This window comes from Lissotriton helveticus, chromosome 4_1 (assembly GCF_964261635.1).
Source record: "Lissotriton helveticus chromosome 4_1, aLisHel1.1, whole genome shotgun sequence".
Classification (NCBI taxonomy): Eukaryota; Metazoa; Chordata; class Amphibia; order Caudata; family Salamandridae; genus Lissotriton; species Lissotriton helveticus.
This window is the reverse complement of record NC_136063.1, coordinates 1879251012-1879269578: the sequence shown is the minus strand read 5'-3', so window position 1 is coordinate 1879269578 and position 18567 is coordinate 1879251012. Positions and strand designations below refer to the sequence as shown.

General features: G+C 46.6%; 1 protein-coding gene across 1 annotated transcript in view; it reads left to right on the top strand.

Annotated features, from left to right (window-relative positions):
- Positions 1–18567, top strand: part of LRCH2 (leucine rich repeats and calponin homology domain containing 2) — a 973671-nt gene that overhangs the window by 318211 nt on the left and 636893 nt on the right. Inside the window, exon 6 of the mRNA XM_078688532.1 lies at positions 14917–15050. Coding sequence (XP_078544658.1) covers positions 14917–15050 — 134 coding nt within the window. The remainder of the gene's footprint in view (positions 1–14916; positions 15051–18567) is intronic.

The window sequence follows — 18567 nt, the reverse complement described above, 5'->3', positions numbered from 1 at the left end:
AGGAATCAACAATAAAATGGGATAGCAACCTAGTTTTATCCTTGCTGGTGAGGAGCCCATTAGAACCAATCCACCAGGCTAGCTTTTAATACCTTTCTTAGAAAACAGTTCTACTGTGAGCCCTTACTTGAGCCAGCACAGTTAGCAAAATTCACACATTTACAATCTAAGATCCATATATTCAATTTACCAAGGATGGAGTCACACTGTACACTATTCCAAGGTTTGTTCCAAAAGTGCCTACTGACTTGGATCTCAATGAATCAGTTGTGCTTAAAGTTTTCTTTCAGCGTCTTTCAGATGCAGCCGATAGAGTTCTGCACTCTGTTGATGTGTGCACCACCTAAAAGAGTACCTGGACATGGCAAAATAGTATAGAAAGTCAGTTGTTAGCTCTTTGTTTTAATACGTGGGTGCCAAAAAAGGTCGGGCGTGCACAAGCAGAACATCTCCCGGTGGGTTGTTATGTGCATCAAAGCATGTTACTCCTTGGCTAAGAAGGAGCCTCCTCTGGAGCTGTGTGCCCATTCCACCAGGGCAACGGCAGCCACTACTGCCTTGGGACGTGGCGTTCCCTTGCAGGACATTTGTCAGGCAGCTACGCGGGCCTCGCTGCACACGTTTACCAAGCACTACTGCCTTGACAGTCAGGTCCGGAGAGACGGCTTCTTTGGCCGTTCTGTGCTCTGGGACTTTCTGGTGTAATCTTGTTCGCAGACTCACCACCGTGGTTGGTATTGCTGGGATATCGATTCTAAGGTAAGGGATCTATCACTAACGTGCCTCTTTCAGATGCACAAGTTACTACTTGTGCAACGATATATCTGTATGAGACATTAGTTAGTGATAGATTCCTTACCGCCCCACCCATCCTCTCCGTTCTGCGAACTGATTACTAGGGATAAGGTAATTCCTTGCAGGGCCCTAGTTTTATGCACCAATGGTCAGTATCTTGAATGGCTCTGCTTTCCTGGCGCGGAAAGTTGTGTACAGAACTGACGTCCGCGCGCATAGGTGGCGCCTTAGTAGTCTCCGTGCCGTCATCTCGGAGCTTACGATGCCAGTTATGGACGCGGAGCCGCAGGACCCCACCTACTGACGCGCAGGGGTGCTGCTATGCAAAAGTTTCCAGATCCAGTCTGATGCCTGGGGATATTCTAAGGTAAGGAATCTTATCACTAACTAATGTCTCCTACAAATATATTGTTACACAAGTAGTAACTTGTGCTTCAGTCTCTATCCTGGATTTCGATTAGGAATACCCTGAGGCTGTTTGGACTCTTGGCCTCTTGCATCGTTTTGGTAACTCATGCTGGTGGCATATGTAGGCTTTGTAGTGGGAGTTGAAGTTTCAAAGGGCACAGCATCAGGAGAACCTCTCCAACATGGTCCAGATCTTGAGAGAACTGAGAAAGATATGCAGTGGTGGCTAAGGAACCGCAATTGGGTCAGAGGCAGACCCTTCTCCCTTCCCCAACCAGATCTCACAGTAGTGACAGATGTGTCACTCCTTGGATGGGGTGGCCATCTGGGAGAGGTGGAGATCAGAGGGCTCTGGTCTTCGGTGGACTCTAGACTTCACATAAGCATGCTGGAACTCCGGCTGAACCGATTGGCATTGACAGCCTTTCTACCCTCCATCAAGGGAAGGCTAGTGCAGGTGTTCACGGATAACTCCACCACCATGTGGTACTGCAACAAACAGGACGGTGTGGGGTCCTGGACCATTTGTCAAGGGACATGGTTGGAACAGCAAATCATATCCCTGATGGTTTAACACATGACAGGTTCCCTGAATGCCAGGGTGGACAAACTCAGCTGTCGCTGCCTAGCGGATTACGAACTGTCTCCACTCGGAGGTGGTGCAAGGTCTCTTTCAACAGTGGGAAGAGCCTTGGTTATATCTGTACGCTTCCGCTTCCGCTGAGAAAGCGCAATGTTAGCAATTTTGTGCGCTGAATTATCCTTAGCGGCTCTCACTTGGAGACGCTTTTCATCTCAAGTGGAGCTCAGACCTCCTGTATGCCTTGCCGCCCATACCACTCCTGCCCAGAATTCTCTAGTAAATCAGGAACATTTGGGCCCCAAGTCATCCTTGTGGTTCCGGCATGGAGAGTCTGGTATCCCGAGTTAGTGAGCATGGCCAACATTCCTCCAATCAGGCTTCCCCTTCAGGAGGATCTTCTGTTGCACCAGCAGGGGAGGGTACTCCACCCGAACCTGTCCAATCTCCACCTTTTTGCGTGAAGATTGAGCGGCAACAGTTGACAGCCTTCGACCTTCCTCCTGAAGTCTGTAATGTCCACCAAGACGGTATACGTCTGGCATTGGGAAAAATGTATGGCATGATGTGTAGGAAAATACATTGATCCCCTTTCTGAACCCCTTTTATGAAGTCTTACTCTTCATTCTTTCCCTTGCCCAGCAGGGCTGTGCTCTTGGCACTCCTAATGGCTATCTATCTACTCTTTTTGCCTTTTTGTGGCTTGCTGACCAACCCTCAAGTCCACAATTTTACGTAGGTTGTAATAAGATCTTGTCCATCTCTTTCCCCCTTCACCATTTATTATACCTAGGCGGGAATTTAACCTGCTTTTGACTTTTTTAATGTGTGCTCCTTTAAAGCCACTCCATAATTGTACCTTAGGCTTCTGAGAATCAAAACAGCCTTTCTTGTAGTGATTACATTTGCTCATAGAGTGAGTGTGCTGCAGGCCTTGTCATTCAAGCTGCCTTACCTCTCAGTCTACCCTCACAAACTGGTGGTTCACACGAAGGCCTCTTTTCTCCTGAACGTGGTCAACAGATTTCATGTTGGCTATACCATCACCCTGCCTACCTTTTATGCTCATCCACACCCCTCTAAGGAAGAGGGGCGGCTCCACTGTCTGGACCCAAAAAGAGCATTGTCATTCTATCTTGACCGCAAACCGCAGTTCCAGGTGGATGACCAGCTCTTCTTGGGGTATCTTCGTGGGAAGAAGGGTTTGGGTCATGCAGAAGTGGACCATCTCTAGATGGGTCATACTCTGTATCAAAATCTGGTACGCACTGGCAAAAAAGCAACCTCCTGAAGGTTTGCAAGTTCATTGCTCCAGAGCTAAAGATGCGACCACCTCATTGGCACTCTGAGCTTCGGTTCAGGACAACTTCCAGGCAGCAATGTAGGCTTCCTGCACACTTGCAGCAAACATTACTGTTGGAAAGTCCTTTCATAGAGATGGGCACATTGCCGGTTTGTCCCGAAGGACTTCCTTGTGCGAAATTGGTCTACAGACCGACCTTGGTGGAGGTGTTGCTTGGGTATCTATTCAAAGGTAAGGAACCTGTGGCTAGAAGGCTCTATCAGATGAACAAGTTACTTACCTTCGGTAATGCCTTATCTGGTACACTATATCTAGCTGCATATTGCTTACAAACCCACCCATCCTCCCCGCTCTGCTAACGGATTTCTAGGCACCAGGCTAATCCTTTTCAGGGCCTCAGTTTTCTGCACCATTGGTCAGTGTTATACATGGCTCCGCACTTCTGGCATGCAATATCATGAATAGAAACTGATGTCAGCGTGCCTAGGTGGCACCTATATAGGTGCTGCAGATGTCATTTCCGGCGCGAATGACGCCCATGACGCTCGCGGAGCTGAACAAAGCCACCTCCTATTGTTCAGGGATACTGCTCACAAAAATCTTCTGGATCTAGTCTGACGCCTGGGAAATTAGAAGGTAAGGAATCTGTGCCTAGATATAGGCAATACCAGGTAAGACGTTACCAAAGGTAAGTAGCTTGTTGCTAGCGCTCACCCACTATTGGAGTTACGTTTACTCAGCCAGCAAATAGCATTGTGTCACTTTGCCAACAGTGAGGCAACTAGAAGGACTTGTATTGCATTTTCTTGTAACAGTGTTGTCAACTTGAAGCAGTTTTAGAGATTTTCTACAGTGCTAGACAAGCAGGCTCTAAGTGATCGACATTTTTGGGGGATTTCATCTCATGTTACTAGAGAAATACAAGACTGTTCAAACATTTCTAGAACCTATACAATCCTATAATCTTCTTTACTAGAAGTCTAGCAGTTGCTGCTGTTCTACTCAGCTGAGTACTTGCAATTGAATTTTACTGTAGTTGCTCACAGCTGTTCCTCTCTCTTTAGTATCTCCTCTCATAATACTCACAGAACCCTACTCATCTCAGTCATTCACCCTCTGCATACATTTGTCATTGGGCCTTGCCTATCTGCTGTGCCCTAGCCCTTCTCTTCGTTCTATTACTACCTATTACTGTACTATGGAGTCAGTTGATGATTGGCAGTGGTATGTTCAGTGAGGATAGGCATCTAGTCCAGATAAAGATATAATCTTGCAAATGCCTTAGAGTATTGCAGCTGAGAAATTATGTAAAATACAGATATATTCCGAATGGATCACTTCTTAAACCACATAGTATTTCTCCTAAGAATCACTCTAAGGAGCCCCCTAGAAAGAGATTGCAAATCCAGAGAATACATAATCAAGCAGGTAAGACTCTGCTTCAACCTAAAACTTAAAAGCAAAATTGGAACCCACTTCACCAGCTGTTAAAATGTTGTACTTTCTTCAGGTGGCAACAAGGACAAAATCAAAATACATTTGATCACATTCAAGCCTCTGGATATAGTGCCCTTAATTACCCACATGCTCGATTTCCCCCTATGGCGCTACATCACAACTTGACATCTAACAAGACACACTAGATAATATAGTCAGGTAGATTGTTTAATGTTTGCATCATAAAATATGTAACTACAGTCGTGGCTGCCGCTATGACTGTTAGTGGAAATGGGCCACACGTTTGTGGAGATCAGGCTAGATTCTGATAGTTTGTAAATGTAAAAAAATATATACTTATATATATATTCTTTGACAATTTAAATATATATTTAAGTAGTTATTTATAGTATTGAATTATGTTACCAAACACTTTCTAAATATTCTTAAATATTATTGTGAAATGATAAGTCAGATACAACTGCAAAATGCTTGAGGTAAATCTGTTCAGTTTCAGGTACACAGGTTTAAAACTCTGCACGCAGGCATCAAGAACTTTGTGTTTGGCAGTGTTAAAAAAACCAACAACCTGAAAGCCTACCTTTCAAGGACATTTTTCCATCCTGCCCTGAAATGAATGGGCTTCGCGAAGAGTGACTGGCTTCCCAGGGAGCTCAGCACTCATCAAACGCACAATAGTATAATACATTGAGTGTCCAAGACTTATTTTACTACACACTAGAACTAAATGCTACTCTTAGGAAGTTGTACAGTTTAGTTTCCTGGCATTAGAGTAGATTGGTACCTTTTCCTGCTATTGACACATGCTCCCCCATTATGGTCCATACAGTTCCCTCTTCAGCGAATTTAGGTAGGGGTGCACATTACTCTCATTCTCTTGTGTTAGTGCACAATCTTATTAACTCAGTTCACTGGTTCTCACCCAGCGAGTCTCTTTCAATCCATGAACGGTCTGGCTCTTCATGGGTGGCTGCTCGGCTTCACTGATACTCACCCGCTGACCCTTGGACCGGCTGAATGCGAGTTAGTAGGTTATCTCTGCATCCTCAGCTGTCGTGTGTGGGTGGCGTGACTGTATTCATGGAGGGCCACTCTGGGCACTGCTGGATCTTCTCACAGCTGGTCTGGTCGGTGCTCAGTGCAGCCCTACTTGGGCTGTTCGGATCTACATAGGTGCAGGATCTACATAGGTGCAGCCTTATGTGGCCATGTTTGAGCAGATGGTAAGGCCTCATACAGACCTCGCTGGCTAGATAGTGGACCACAGCTTCAGGCGTACTGAGTTGTTAGTTCTTGCAGCAACTTTGTGTCACAGTACAACTAGGTGCAGTGGCTTTAGGCCATGCTGCGCTTTCAAAATGTGAATGCAGTGCATCAAGTCATGCTGCAACTTCACAGAATAGGTCCAGGGTCACACTGCAGCTTTACGATGATTTTACATCTGGACTCGCAGTGGATAGTCTGGAGTCTGCCAATTCCAGTCACATAAATCGCTCTCTGCCGTCTTCTTCTTCTGTAGACCCATCATACCATAGGCACACTGCATCTCACTAGTGGACACTTAGTTCTCTTTTAGGATTGGCAGGCTCCTTCTTTCTCTCAGCAGGCAGACTGGCTTCTAGGTATTTATGGGCAGTTAGGCAGTTCTTCAGCAAGGGGTAGACGTAAGTGATGTCCCCTCACCTCTGGGAAGCTGGGTGTCATATAGACACCAGCTCTGGTTACACAACAGTCCTCTGAGTAATCTGCTGAGTATTCCCTCCATTGGTGATAGAGAACATGGAAAAGAAAAACACAAATGGGACAGTGGGTTCCACTTTTGTACAGTCAAAGCAAACGGGAGAAGGGTATCCACTGTCTGTACTTCCAGAACCGTTTTGAAGCGGTTCTCCTTTAAGGTGCCCTTTCCAGGTTGCTCCTCAGAAACAGCCTCTGTGTCAAGTGAGGCTTCTCATAGCAGGGTAGTTCCTCGACTGGAGCTCGCACAACACAAATGCAAAGAGGCATGAGGTTTTTACACCTGGCTGTCATCAACCAAACTGAATGAGTGTTCAGGTAAAGGCAAATAGGTGGGCCTCAATGAAAGCATCCTCTTTGCCTTGCACACGAGATTCTAAAGTCTCACACATCACCCCCACAATCTGCCAAATGGCAGTACTTCAGGGAGAAAATTAGAACTCCCTGCTAGTCAAAAGGCTAATAGAATTTCTAAAGAAGCCTTTTTTCCTTGCCCCTCACTTCATTGTCTAGGTCTCCTCTCTCCATCATCAGAAATGTCAGCAATACACTTCCACTGTCTGCATCACCACCATGCTGTGCAAATGATTTATCAACGGTTTCCAAAATGGACCCCACAGGGCTCCATGAGTCCGGTTCACTCACACACACTATGCATGTACCATGCAGTCAACACACAAAAATATGCACATATACACTTGATATATTAATGCTAGGACCTGGGAAAGCGCATAGAAGCAGAATTTTGCACAAGTAAGCTAGTAGGCCTCCACTTCAGTGGCACAGAGAAAGAATCCAGCTCAGCTTAGTTCTTCTTACATCAGTATAGCTGGTAATGTTTAACTGTAATGTGCAAGACCTAGCCCTACTATAAAATAGTTCTCTGATACCCTCAGTACACATTCATTCACTATTATTAGTTTTTTCTTAACATACTTATCTAACAACACCGTTTTTGTGCCCACATGATTAAGATTTCTCTTATGAAGGCAACGCATTGATTATCGAGCTCTCTATTAAATGGAATCATCTGGTGAAAATAATATTGTTTGAGAGTATTTAATCCAAATGGATGATTCCTTACAGACTAATCAAGTGCATTAAGTTTGTAATCTTAAAGGATGACTCAGGATTAGAATAAACAAAGTACAACAATAGATTTCTAAATCTGAATGGATGACTCGTTATGAAAAATGAGTGGAAATCTATTTCTCTTCCAGGGGATCCTCATCAATAGTCATAAGCACTGAATATTCCCGCCCATGTGCGGGACCCCGGAAACAATACAAAAATATATATGTATAAAACACATATATCTCGCTCCACATATATGTATGTACATATATCATTTTTCTCACATCAATGCAGCCCCAAAACTGAGGCTAAACAATGCAAACACATATACATGAACTGCAATTAGCAAGGAATCAAAAAACACATTAGGTCAAAAAATCCTTGAACTTTGTGTTTTAATGAGTCAAACCACTCATAAATCCTGAAAATTGCTTATAAATAGACATTGTTAGCCCTCAGGCTGCATTGCAAAACAATATCATAGAAAATGAAACCATTTTCACAATAACTGGCACCGTGCCTTTAAGGCAGCCATGACCCCAGGCTTCCCATCATGCCTCAGGGGTGACAGTTAGGTCAGTTGTTCTTTCCGGCTCCTTCAGTCAGGACCCTGGTGAAACAGCTCCTTTTCTTTTTGACTTTCTGTCAAAAAATATTCAGCTTTTACTAGAATTTTTGACTTCACTCGACGTCTTTTAGACATAGAGTGCTGTTTGAACACTTTTTGTGCTTAAAAAAAGGTATTTTTCCTGTCAAAGATGCCTTCTCTCTTCAACAACTGTCCTTCATGTGGAAGGAAAAAGGCAAAGACTGACTCTCATTCAGTCTGTATCCTGTGCCTACCAGACTCTCATTCCTCTAAAACCTGTGAACACTGCCAGGTTTTATCTTCCAGGACTCTTAAGGATCGAGAGAGGATTAGAGCTTATGGGCTTTCTGAGAGAGGAAGATCTCCCAAGAAGCAGAAAAGTCGGAAGACGCGGTCGACGTCGAGAGGAGCCCCGACTGGTTCACATTCGACGTCGGGATCGGCGTTGGAGAAGCAGTCGACGGCGACGAAGAAGAAGATGTCTTCAGCGTCTACATCGAAGGTACCTCCGCTTCAGTCAGCGTCGAGGGACAGGTCGCCGTCGAAGCGGAAGAGCTCGACGGCGAGCCGTGTGACGTCGAAACAGCATCGTCATGCTGTGACGTCGAGGCATTCTCCGTCGACGTCGGTCCATCGACGTTCGACGTCGAGCCATCCTCCGTCGACGACTAGCCATGGTCGTTCGACGTCGAGGGAGCCTCTGTCGACACATCATCGGTCGACGTCGATGCAGCCAACGTCGACGCCTGGACGAGAGCGTTCGACGTCGGAGCGGCATTTGGAGTCGAGGCACGCCCAGTCGCCATCAAGTCAACGGCGATCGGCGTCGAAACAGCCTCCATCGACGTCGAGCAGACAGCCTTCAACGTCGAAGGACAGCCATGGCCACCCGAGGTCGACGGAGAAATCACGGTCGACGTCGAGGGAGCGTCTTCCTGCTCGGCGCTCGGCGTCGATACAACCACCGTCGAGGGATCAACAAAGATCCAGGGAGAGAAGTTCTTCTCAAACAAAGAACTTTACTCCTACAAAATCAAAGGAGGTGGTTCGGGACAAGGGAAGTGCCTTGCTAGTCCAGACTCATGCCCTAGAGCCACAGTTGGGTTCTCCAGGTTCAGCATCGGCTGCGGAGGTGGAACAATCACCAGTGCAGGATCCCCCCGCCAAGAGACGGAGACTTGCAGAAGAAAGATCTCGCTCAAGGTCTCCCTCTGGATCTCTGGTGAGTCTTTCCTCATCATCCTCATCATCTCGGAGTGGCAGATCCTCGGATGGACGGAGCGGCGCATCTAATAGGGGGAGGTCCGAATCCCCTGCAAGATCGCAACAGGATCGAACGGAACGACCTCAACGGTCGCGTACACCTGAGAAGGATCCCATCCACAAGTCTCCTTCTGTTCATCTTTCCCCAAGGTGGAATAGACCTCTTCACCACTGGGCAGAGGACAAGGAGACGGCGGAGCGCCTAAAGCGATATCGAGACCAACCTCTTCGCAGAGAAAGGTCTCGTTCTAAACACTCAAGCAAGAGACATTCTCGTCACAGAGAGAGATCTCGTTCCAAGACGCGTTCTAGCAGAAGAACTAGGCCCAGGAGGACAAGTAGTTCTTCAAGTTCGTCGAGAACACGATCTCACAGGGATTACTCCCCGACTCTTACTAACAGTCCACGCTCAAGAGTGTCTCCAACTGAGGATATTTTCTCGTTCCAAGATATCTTGGGCAGGGGAGCCCTGAAACTGGGAGTACCGATGACAGCTCCACAAGTCAAGACGACTGTCATATTCGAAACCCTGCAACATAGATCAGCACCCAAACCGTTGTTGCCGTTGGTTCCGGGTATAATGGAACATGTGAATGAAGTCTTCCTCACTCCGGCAACGGTGAAGTCCGTTCCAGCGAGGATTCTCAAAAAGTATCGTCCTCCGGAAGAGGATCCTCTGTTCCTCAAAGCTGATCCCCCGCCAGATTCAGTGATCATTACGGCGGCAAGAAAATCCAATGCGGTGGCTTCCTCATCCACGGTACCTCCGGATAAGGATAGCAAGGTGCAGGACTCATGGGGGAGAAGGGTGTGTAACACCTCAGCCTCTTTCCTCAAGGTTTCTAACGCGGAAGCCCTGCTCGGCAGGTATGACAGGTCTCTGTGGGACTCACTTCAGAGATTTACCGCAAAGCTCCCTGAAGAAGACAGAAAGGACTTTGAGGAGGTTCTGATGGAGGGCAGTCAAGTCTCCAACCAGATTATAGGATCGGCAGCAGATGGGGTAACTCTGGCGGCACATGGCTATGTGCACGGAGTTACAGCAAGGAGAACATCTTGGTTACGCCTCACAGCATTAAAACCGGAGGCTCAAGCAAGAATCCTGAACCTTCCTTTTTCAGGCACATCTCTCTTTGGGGCAAGTGCGGATGAGGAAATGCAGCGGATGAAGACCGAGTTGGACACTCTCAAAGCGGTGGGACTCGAGAAGAAAAAGGAATTTAAGAAGAAATTCCGTTCGAACAACAAGGGTTATTCGAAGCAGAGGGTTCAAACCCCTCAATGGCAGAAAGGCCAGAACCAGCAGGGCCAGCAAAAGACACAGTACAAAGGCAAGGGCAATTCCAAGGGAAATGGAAATCAGCGCCAAGGCAACAACTTCAATAAAGCGCAGCAGAAGCAATGAGTCTTCACTTCCCCCAGCGCCGTTGCCCACTCCAGTGGGGGGAAGCATTGCGCATCACAGGACAGAGTGGCAGGCCATCACCAAAGATCAATGGGTGTTGTCTATGCTGCAGAATGGGTACTGTCTTCGTTTCCATCGTCTACCTCCGCACGTTTCCCCGATGTCAACATCAAGTCACCAGCTACAAAGGTTAAAAGCAGAAGTAGCTACACTCCTCGAGAAAGAAGCCATCGAGAGAGTTCCGGTGTCCCAAAGGGGGAAAGGAGTGTACTCGAGGTATTTTCTGGTCAGAAAAAAGGGCCAGAAGGAAGAATACAGGCCCATTCTGGACTTGAGAACACTCAATCTGCATGTACGAAAAGAAAAGTTTCGCATGTTGGCGCTTCATCAGATATATCCACATCTCAGGCAGGGGGATTGGATGTGTTCGATGGACCTTCAAGATGCGTACTTCCATATTCCAATACGGCAAGATCACAGAAGATTCCTTCGGTTCCGGGTGGGGACCTCTCACTACCAGTTCAAAGTCCTCCCGTTTGGGTTGAAGTCGGCTCCCAGAGTGTTCACCAAGTGTGTCGCAGTGGTGGCGGCAGCTCTACGCCGCAGGGGAGTCTTCGTATACCCATACTTAGACGATTGGCTGTTGAAAGGTCCAACTCCAGGCAATGTAAGGAATCAATTCAAGACATGCATAGAACTTTGTCAACGTCTAGGTCTACATGTCAATTTCAACAAGTCTGTATCACAACCAACTCAGAGGATCCACTTCCTAGGAGCTCTGCTAGACTCCGAAGTAGGAAAAGTGTTTCCTTCGGAGGAGAGACAGTTTTCGATAGCCCTCAAGTGCCAACAAGTTCTTCTCCACAGGTCCCAGAAGGTGCGGAAGATAGCCTCGCTCTTGGGGTCGATGGCTTCCTGCATCTTCCTAGTGCCGAACGCCAGACTTCGGATGCGTCCTCTTCAGCAGGATCTGGAGGACAAATGGGACCAACACTCAGATCAGTGGGACGATCGGATCACTTTGTCGGAGGTTGCTCAATCTTCCCTCCAGTGGTGGACAAAGAGACAGAACATGCAGATGGGGGTTCTCTTCCATCAACCGCCTCCAACACAAACGATCATCACAGATGCATCATTGCAAGGATGGGGAGCGCACATGGGACCCCTACAAGTGCAGGGTCTGTGGTCTCCCAAGGAAAGCACTTATCATATCAACTTGCTGGAGTTGAGAGCGGTTCACCTGGCTCTCAAAGCGTTCCTTCCCTCGCTTCAGGAGAAAATGATTCTAGTACAGACGGACAACACCACCACGATGTACTATTTAAACAAGCAGGGAGGAACACGATCAAGGACTCTGTCTCTGGAAGCTCAGCGCATCTGGCATTGGCTTCTAGCTCGCAAGTTGTCTGTTCAGTCAGTCCACCTCCCAGGAGAGCAGAACGTGAGGGCGGACGCTCTAAGTCGGCACTTCGAAGACAGAGAAGACTGGGTTCTCAACGACGAAGTGCTAGACGACATTTTCCAGTCTTGGGGTCGTCCTTCAATAGATCTCTTCGCAGACGACGAAAACACCAAATGCCCAAGCTTCGCCTCCAGGTTCTATCGACCAGGAACGAGAGGGAATGCTCTGTTAATGGACTGGTCGGGGCTGTTTGTGTACGCCTTCCCACCCCTTCCGCTGATCCCGAAGGTGGTGAGCAAGCTGAACCACTCGTGCACAACGATGATCCTGATTGCCCCAGACTGGCCGAGACAATGGTGGTACACAGACCTACTTCACCTATCAGTGTCTCCTCACAAGAGGCTACCATGCAGGCAGGACCTGTTGTCGAAGATGAACGGGAGGATTCACCATCCCAACCTTCCGTCACTGAACTTGGCAGCTTGGCTCCTGAGGTCATACAGTACGGCCATCTAGGGCTGCCACAGGACTGCATGGCCATTCTGAAAGAAGCACGACGCCCTTCCACTAGACATTCGTATGCATGCAAGTGGAAGAGATTCTATATGTGGTGCATGCAGAATGGTCACAATCCGGTAAAAAGTCAGGAAGAAGCAGTTCTCCCATACTTGTTGTACCTGACTAAAGCAGGTTTGAAGTTTAACTCCATTAAGGTGCATTTGGCCGCTATTACAGCTTATAGGCGATCACCTTCACAAACTTCTTTTTTTCAGCTTCCTGCAGTAAAAGATTTCCTGCAGGGTCTAAAGAAAGTGTATCCTCCTGTTCGGCCTCCTGCTCCGCCTTGGGAGCTGAACCTAGTCCTATCAAAATTGATGGGTTCACCTTTTGAGCCTATTCATAAAGCTTCTTTACAGCATATTTCCTGGAAAGCTGCTTTTTTGATAGCGATTACGTCAGCCCGTAGGGTGAGCGAAATTCAGGCCCTATGTACTAAAGAACCGTATACGGTTTTTCACCTGAACAGAGTGGTGCTTAGAACGCATCCTTCTTTCCTGCCTAAAGTGGTATCAGATTTTCATGTCAATCAGTCTATCTCTTTACCCACTTTCTTTCCTAATCCCTCTACTCCAGCTGAGAGGGCATTACACTCTCTGGACCTGAAAAGGGTTTTAAAGTTCTATCTGGACAGGTCCAAGTCTATTCGACATTCTGATCAATTGTTTGTTAACTACGGTTCGATCAGGACTGGTCATGCAGCCTCGAAACGTTCTATCTCCAGGTGGATCGTTTCGGGTATCAAGCTTGCTTACCAATTGGCACAGAAGACTTTAGGGGGTTCCCCTAAGGCGCATTCTACTAGAGGTAGAGCAGCCACGGCGGCTTACCTGCAGGATGTGCCCATGTCTGAGATTTGTAAAGCGGCGACCTGGAGGTCTGTCCATACATTTACCAGGCATTACTGTCTAGATTCTGACACGAGAGCAGATACCCAGGTGGGCCAGGCCTCCCTGAGGAATCTGTTTAACAGCTAGAATTTCTTTTGGCTGTTATGATTGGTTGGGTCATGTACTTCTCATTTACCTGCAGGTGGTTGATGGGCTTGCTATTCTATTCAGTGCTTATGACTATTGATGAGGATCCCCTGGAAGAGAAGGATAAGTTACTTACCTGTAATCCTGGTTCTCTTCCAGGGGTATCCTCATCAAAGTCATAAGCAACCCACCCGCCTCCCCAGGTAAATGAGATTTGGTACTGTTTTGTTTTCAATCTTGTGGTTGAGCCCTGTCTTCAGGGTTATGCAAAGAACAACTGACCTAACTGTCACCCCTGAGGCATGATGGGAAGCCTGGGGTCATGGCTGCCTTAAAGGCACGGTGCCAGTTATTGTGAAAATGGTTTCATTTTCTATGATATTGTTTTGCAATGCAGCCTGAGGGCTAACAATGTCTATTTATAAGCAATTTTCAGGATTTATGAGTGGTTTGACTCATTAAAACACAAAGTTCAAGGATTTTTTGACCTAATGTGTTTTTTGATTCCTTGCTAATTGCAGTTCATGTATATGTGTTTGCATTGTTTAGCCTCAGTTTTGGGGCTGCATTGATGTGAGAAAAATGATATATGTACATACATATATGTGGAGCGAGATATATGTGTTTTATACATATATATTTTTGTATTGTTTCCGGGGTCCCGCACATGGGCGGGAATATTCAGTGCTTATGACTTTGATGAGGATACCCCTGGAAGAGAACCAGGATTACAGGTAAGTAACTTATCCATCCTTTACAAGTGTGTACATTGTTAGATTTGTGTTGATGTTTAGTAAGAACATCCTTACTTGGTGCATAATTAGTATTTCTTCTGAAATGTACATGTTATTAGGGTATTTCAAGTAATGGAGGAGAATGAGTAGCAAGAGTGCACCCGTACCCTCCCACTTTATTGTATGCTCCTGTGGATGCTCTAGCTATTACATTTTGTTGATTTTGATTACCAAAATATTCTGAATACGGCCTTTCTACTTGCCTTTTTTTCTACAATTTTAATTATATGGTGATACAGAATAAACAAATAGTTGTTATTCCCGATCAACCACCTAAAACGATGTGTTTAGTATTACACTGAAATATACCAGGACTAAACTCATTAAATGTAGTTAACTAGCACTAACACTTATTTTCAATTAAATATATCTGTTTGGTTACTAGAACACCCTGTAATGGAAGCCATTATACAACTTGCAGTGTTTCATATACATTAATGCATGTTCTCAAACCCTTCTATTACAAGAGCTGAAATTCAGAATTGTGCCAAGATTCCTTGTAAAATGACCACATACTGCATGATAACCGTTCTTGTGAGCAGACAATACTGAGCTAATTATGTTTCCCAACAGATATGCTTAAAGGGTAAAGTGCATATATTTAAGTTCCTCAACATTCAAGCATGCTGCAGAGCAAATAAGAAACCAGACTCGCTCGATTTACCATCTTTAAACAAAAAAATAACCTCTCAGCCTCTGACAGACAGGTAAAAGATGAATTTATTCACATCGTGTATATATGCTAGTTTGAAACATTCTAGTTCAAAGTGATAAGTGGATCTTTTATAACAATATGTGGATTTAGTTTTTTTGATGTAGAGCATTGTATGCCATCCTTATTTCATGTTAATTCTAACAGAACTCCACTCATAAACTGTGGAAAAATGGTCAGTAAAACTAGTGCCCAAAAAGAACCAATACAGCCTGCTACTTCCATAAATTCCTTTCCCCCTATATGAATAAAGAATGTGCTTTTATTTTGTTTTGCCAATGGGCTGTGATGCGGTGGTGCAGTATCCCTAGGTTCTCAAGAAGGTCTATGAATGTGGATCCTTGGAACGGCGATCTGTTACCCGTTTTATTTCCTAAGCAAGCCAAATAGTGCAAAGGCTCTTACCAGCACTGGAGCCACATTGCAAACACTGTGAAGTCGACTACTTCGACTGAGGGGTACTTTGAGTAACCGTCGACTATGACTACTGTCGCTCTCCTGTCACAGTAACTCCAGAGGTCAAGCCTCACTTTGGACCACTGCACCCTGCTTGGTCCCTCCTGACAGGGACGGGTTTCTCTTGAGAGCTGGTAAGCTGGCATGATGGGCACTGCCTTACCATCTTGTCAACAGCTGCTTCCAGGGACCAGACCTTCTCTCTAATACGAGATTTCATCTTCGCTGTCCCTTGATGCCCACCATGAGCATGCTCAGTCACTTGGTGCTGCAGCCTCTCTGGGATTACCAGTCACTGACCCCTTAGAATGAGGCTGTCCATTGTGACGCTCAGCTACACTCTCACTGGTCTTTAATGTTCACTAGTTACCAAAGGGACACGATCCCGGTCACTCTCGAGTAGACTCCTCCGCAGTATGACCTTCTGAGTACTCAGACTGCAGGCCATGGTGGATATTCCGAACACCTTTAGAGCCAGGAGTATGGACAGTCTCTGGTGTGAATGGCACTATGGTCACCGCTCGCAAAGGAGGTGAAATAGTCACTAGCAACATATCATGGTCCCAGAAAGTGAACTTCAACAGTCCGTCCAAGCCAGAAACTGAAGAGTATGACACTGTGTGGGAGAACTCACAAGGACTTGAAGACTAATAATAATAATAATAATAATAATAATCCACATTTTGTATAGCGCACAATCACCCGTTAGGGTCTCTAGGCGCTGGGGGCCGTCGGGAAGATTAAGCATGCTATTGCCCAGAGTCACATGGTGCTGGGCTAACCTGCCGCCGGAGTCGGGGATCGAACCCTGATCCCCAGATTCCAGCGTCAGTCGTCCTGGCCGCGGCGCCACACCTCTCCGAGAAGACTAGGAATAAACTTTACCGAGAGATCATGATTCTGAACGGTGTTGTGCCGGGGCAAGTCCCGAGACCGACCCCCAGGGCAGCCAGGACCGTGAGGAGACAGGAGGATATTCAAATCACCAATTGTATATCCTCTGGCCTGTCCTGTAACCAAGCCTGAGGCTCAGAGATTCAGATTTCATCGCAAAGTAGGTATGTAATGGCCACTTAGCCCATCCCCCGCATTAGCGGGCTGCCCCGGAACCACTCTTCTATGCGCATCATCTGGCCAGGCATGGCCAAAGGCTATATAATTAATAGGTGGAGCCCGCTCGTGGGGCCCATACCCATACTGAGTGTATGTGTCGTAATTTTGTGCAACTTTGGCTGGGCCTCACTGTGTGGATTCCGCAACTGTATACAGCAGGTCCCGCTACAGTGGGTTTCCGATCTGTCCTTGAGCATGCTCATTTATTTTTGGATGAAATTCGCAGGCCTTCATCAAATGTGTGGAAGGAAAATACATACAGACTGCTTGAGGGTCTGAAGAAGTCTTTTAGTTTGCTTACTGAAGGACATTGTGCAAAAATGATGTTTTTTTCTGTGAATAATTCCATTCACAATTGATAAAAAGTAAAGAAAATGTTGCTATCCATTGCAGACGTAGAATGAAAAAGTGAGAACTTCAAATCTGAAGTAAATTTTGCTGAAAATCGGGGTAATTAAACCCTGAAGTGTAATGAGATTCTCTTCTCTGAACAAGACCAGAAAAAAAACAGAGGTCGTAAGGCAAGTAGCCAGTACAGTGCATGCTGGGAGAGGGTAGCTGATGGACTCTTAAAAGAACAGTGCACACTGCTGATGTCTTTAACTTTATGACATGTCTGGCACCTTTTCTATGCATTTTCCCTAGCAGAGGGGGAAGGTGAAAAGTTATTTAGATATTGTTCCCCAGATTTTAAGTTGAGTGTTGCAATGTGATCTTAAGGACTTCTAAAAATGGGTTTGTTCGAAATTGGGTTGTAGGTTGACTGGCGTTTAAGCCCTAGTGAAGCAGCAACCACAATCTTAGTCAGGGTAAGAGCCAGGCAAAGTCTAAATTAACCTGTGCTCACCTTCTGGTAGTTTGGCACAGAGCATTCAGCAATGTGTAAGTGTAAAGTATTTGTGCAACACTTCAAAACAGTAAAGCAGTGTAAACATCTCACAAAAAGATACCACACCAGGTCAGAAAAATAGTGTTTACTTTAATAAATAAAATTCAATCAAAATGGGGCGCTTGGGAGCGCACAACCGTGATGGCCACACGCCTGTGAGGCTCCGGCTGCTTGGCTGTGAAATCCTGCATTTATCCTTCACCACTGCGGAGAAATCCTGTTCGTTGCCTATGGTAACTGCTTATAAGCCCGCCCGCTATCTCCGGAGTTGTTTTTGTGGACGGACGGAACACCCTGTGGATTTCGGGGACAATTGAAGATTTCAGCGAGGTGCGTGCCAGTGACTGCCTGGGGCTCTGCTTAGCGGCGGAGGGCACTCGAGCTCCGTGGTGCCCATGTGGTCGGCGGGCCTCTGGTGGGCAGTGTGCTTTTGGGAGAGTGCCAGTCCTATCAGTTAACCTCGGACATATTTCCGTCTGGCCCACTGTGTGACGGGGCTACATACAGGCGGTGAGTACACTCTGCTGGGGATCGTTAGTACAGTGACACGAACTATCGGACACCCGCCACATAGACTGCATTCCCCGACTGCTGCGACGGTATCTGGGCCCTCCCTGCTTAACTTCATACATTCCACACTGGGGAATCACGCGCCTGCATCCAAGGCATACAATTATTGGTAAAAGGACACCGCCCTGCTCGTACTGAGCTCCCCGCTACACATTGACATTTCATAATAAATGCTGTTGGACAGAGGGAGATCAGGCCCATCTGCGCTGTGTTGAAAGTCATTAATTTCATAGGGAGTTCACGGCGTGGTCTAGGGAAGTACTACGAGCTGCCGCACGGCTGTTGTGAGTGCGCCATTTGCTGCATTTGGAGTGGGGAGCTGGATGCACGCCAGGCATACAGGCCACAGTGAAGGTACTGGTCCCTCAATTAGTTTGCTAGACAGTGCTCTATTGCCCATCCCTACTGTGTGGACCCTCCGTGCGTGCAGTCAGATCGTTATGTAGCAGGAGCTGAGGGTACGTCGCGCGCTGCCTCTGCAGTC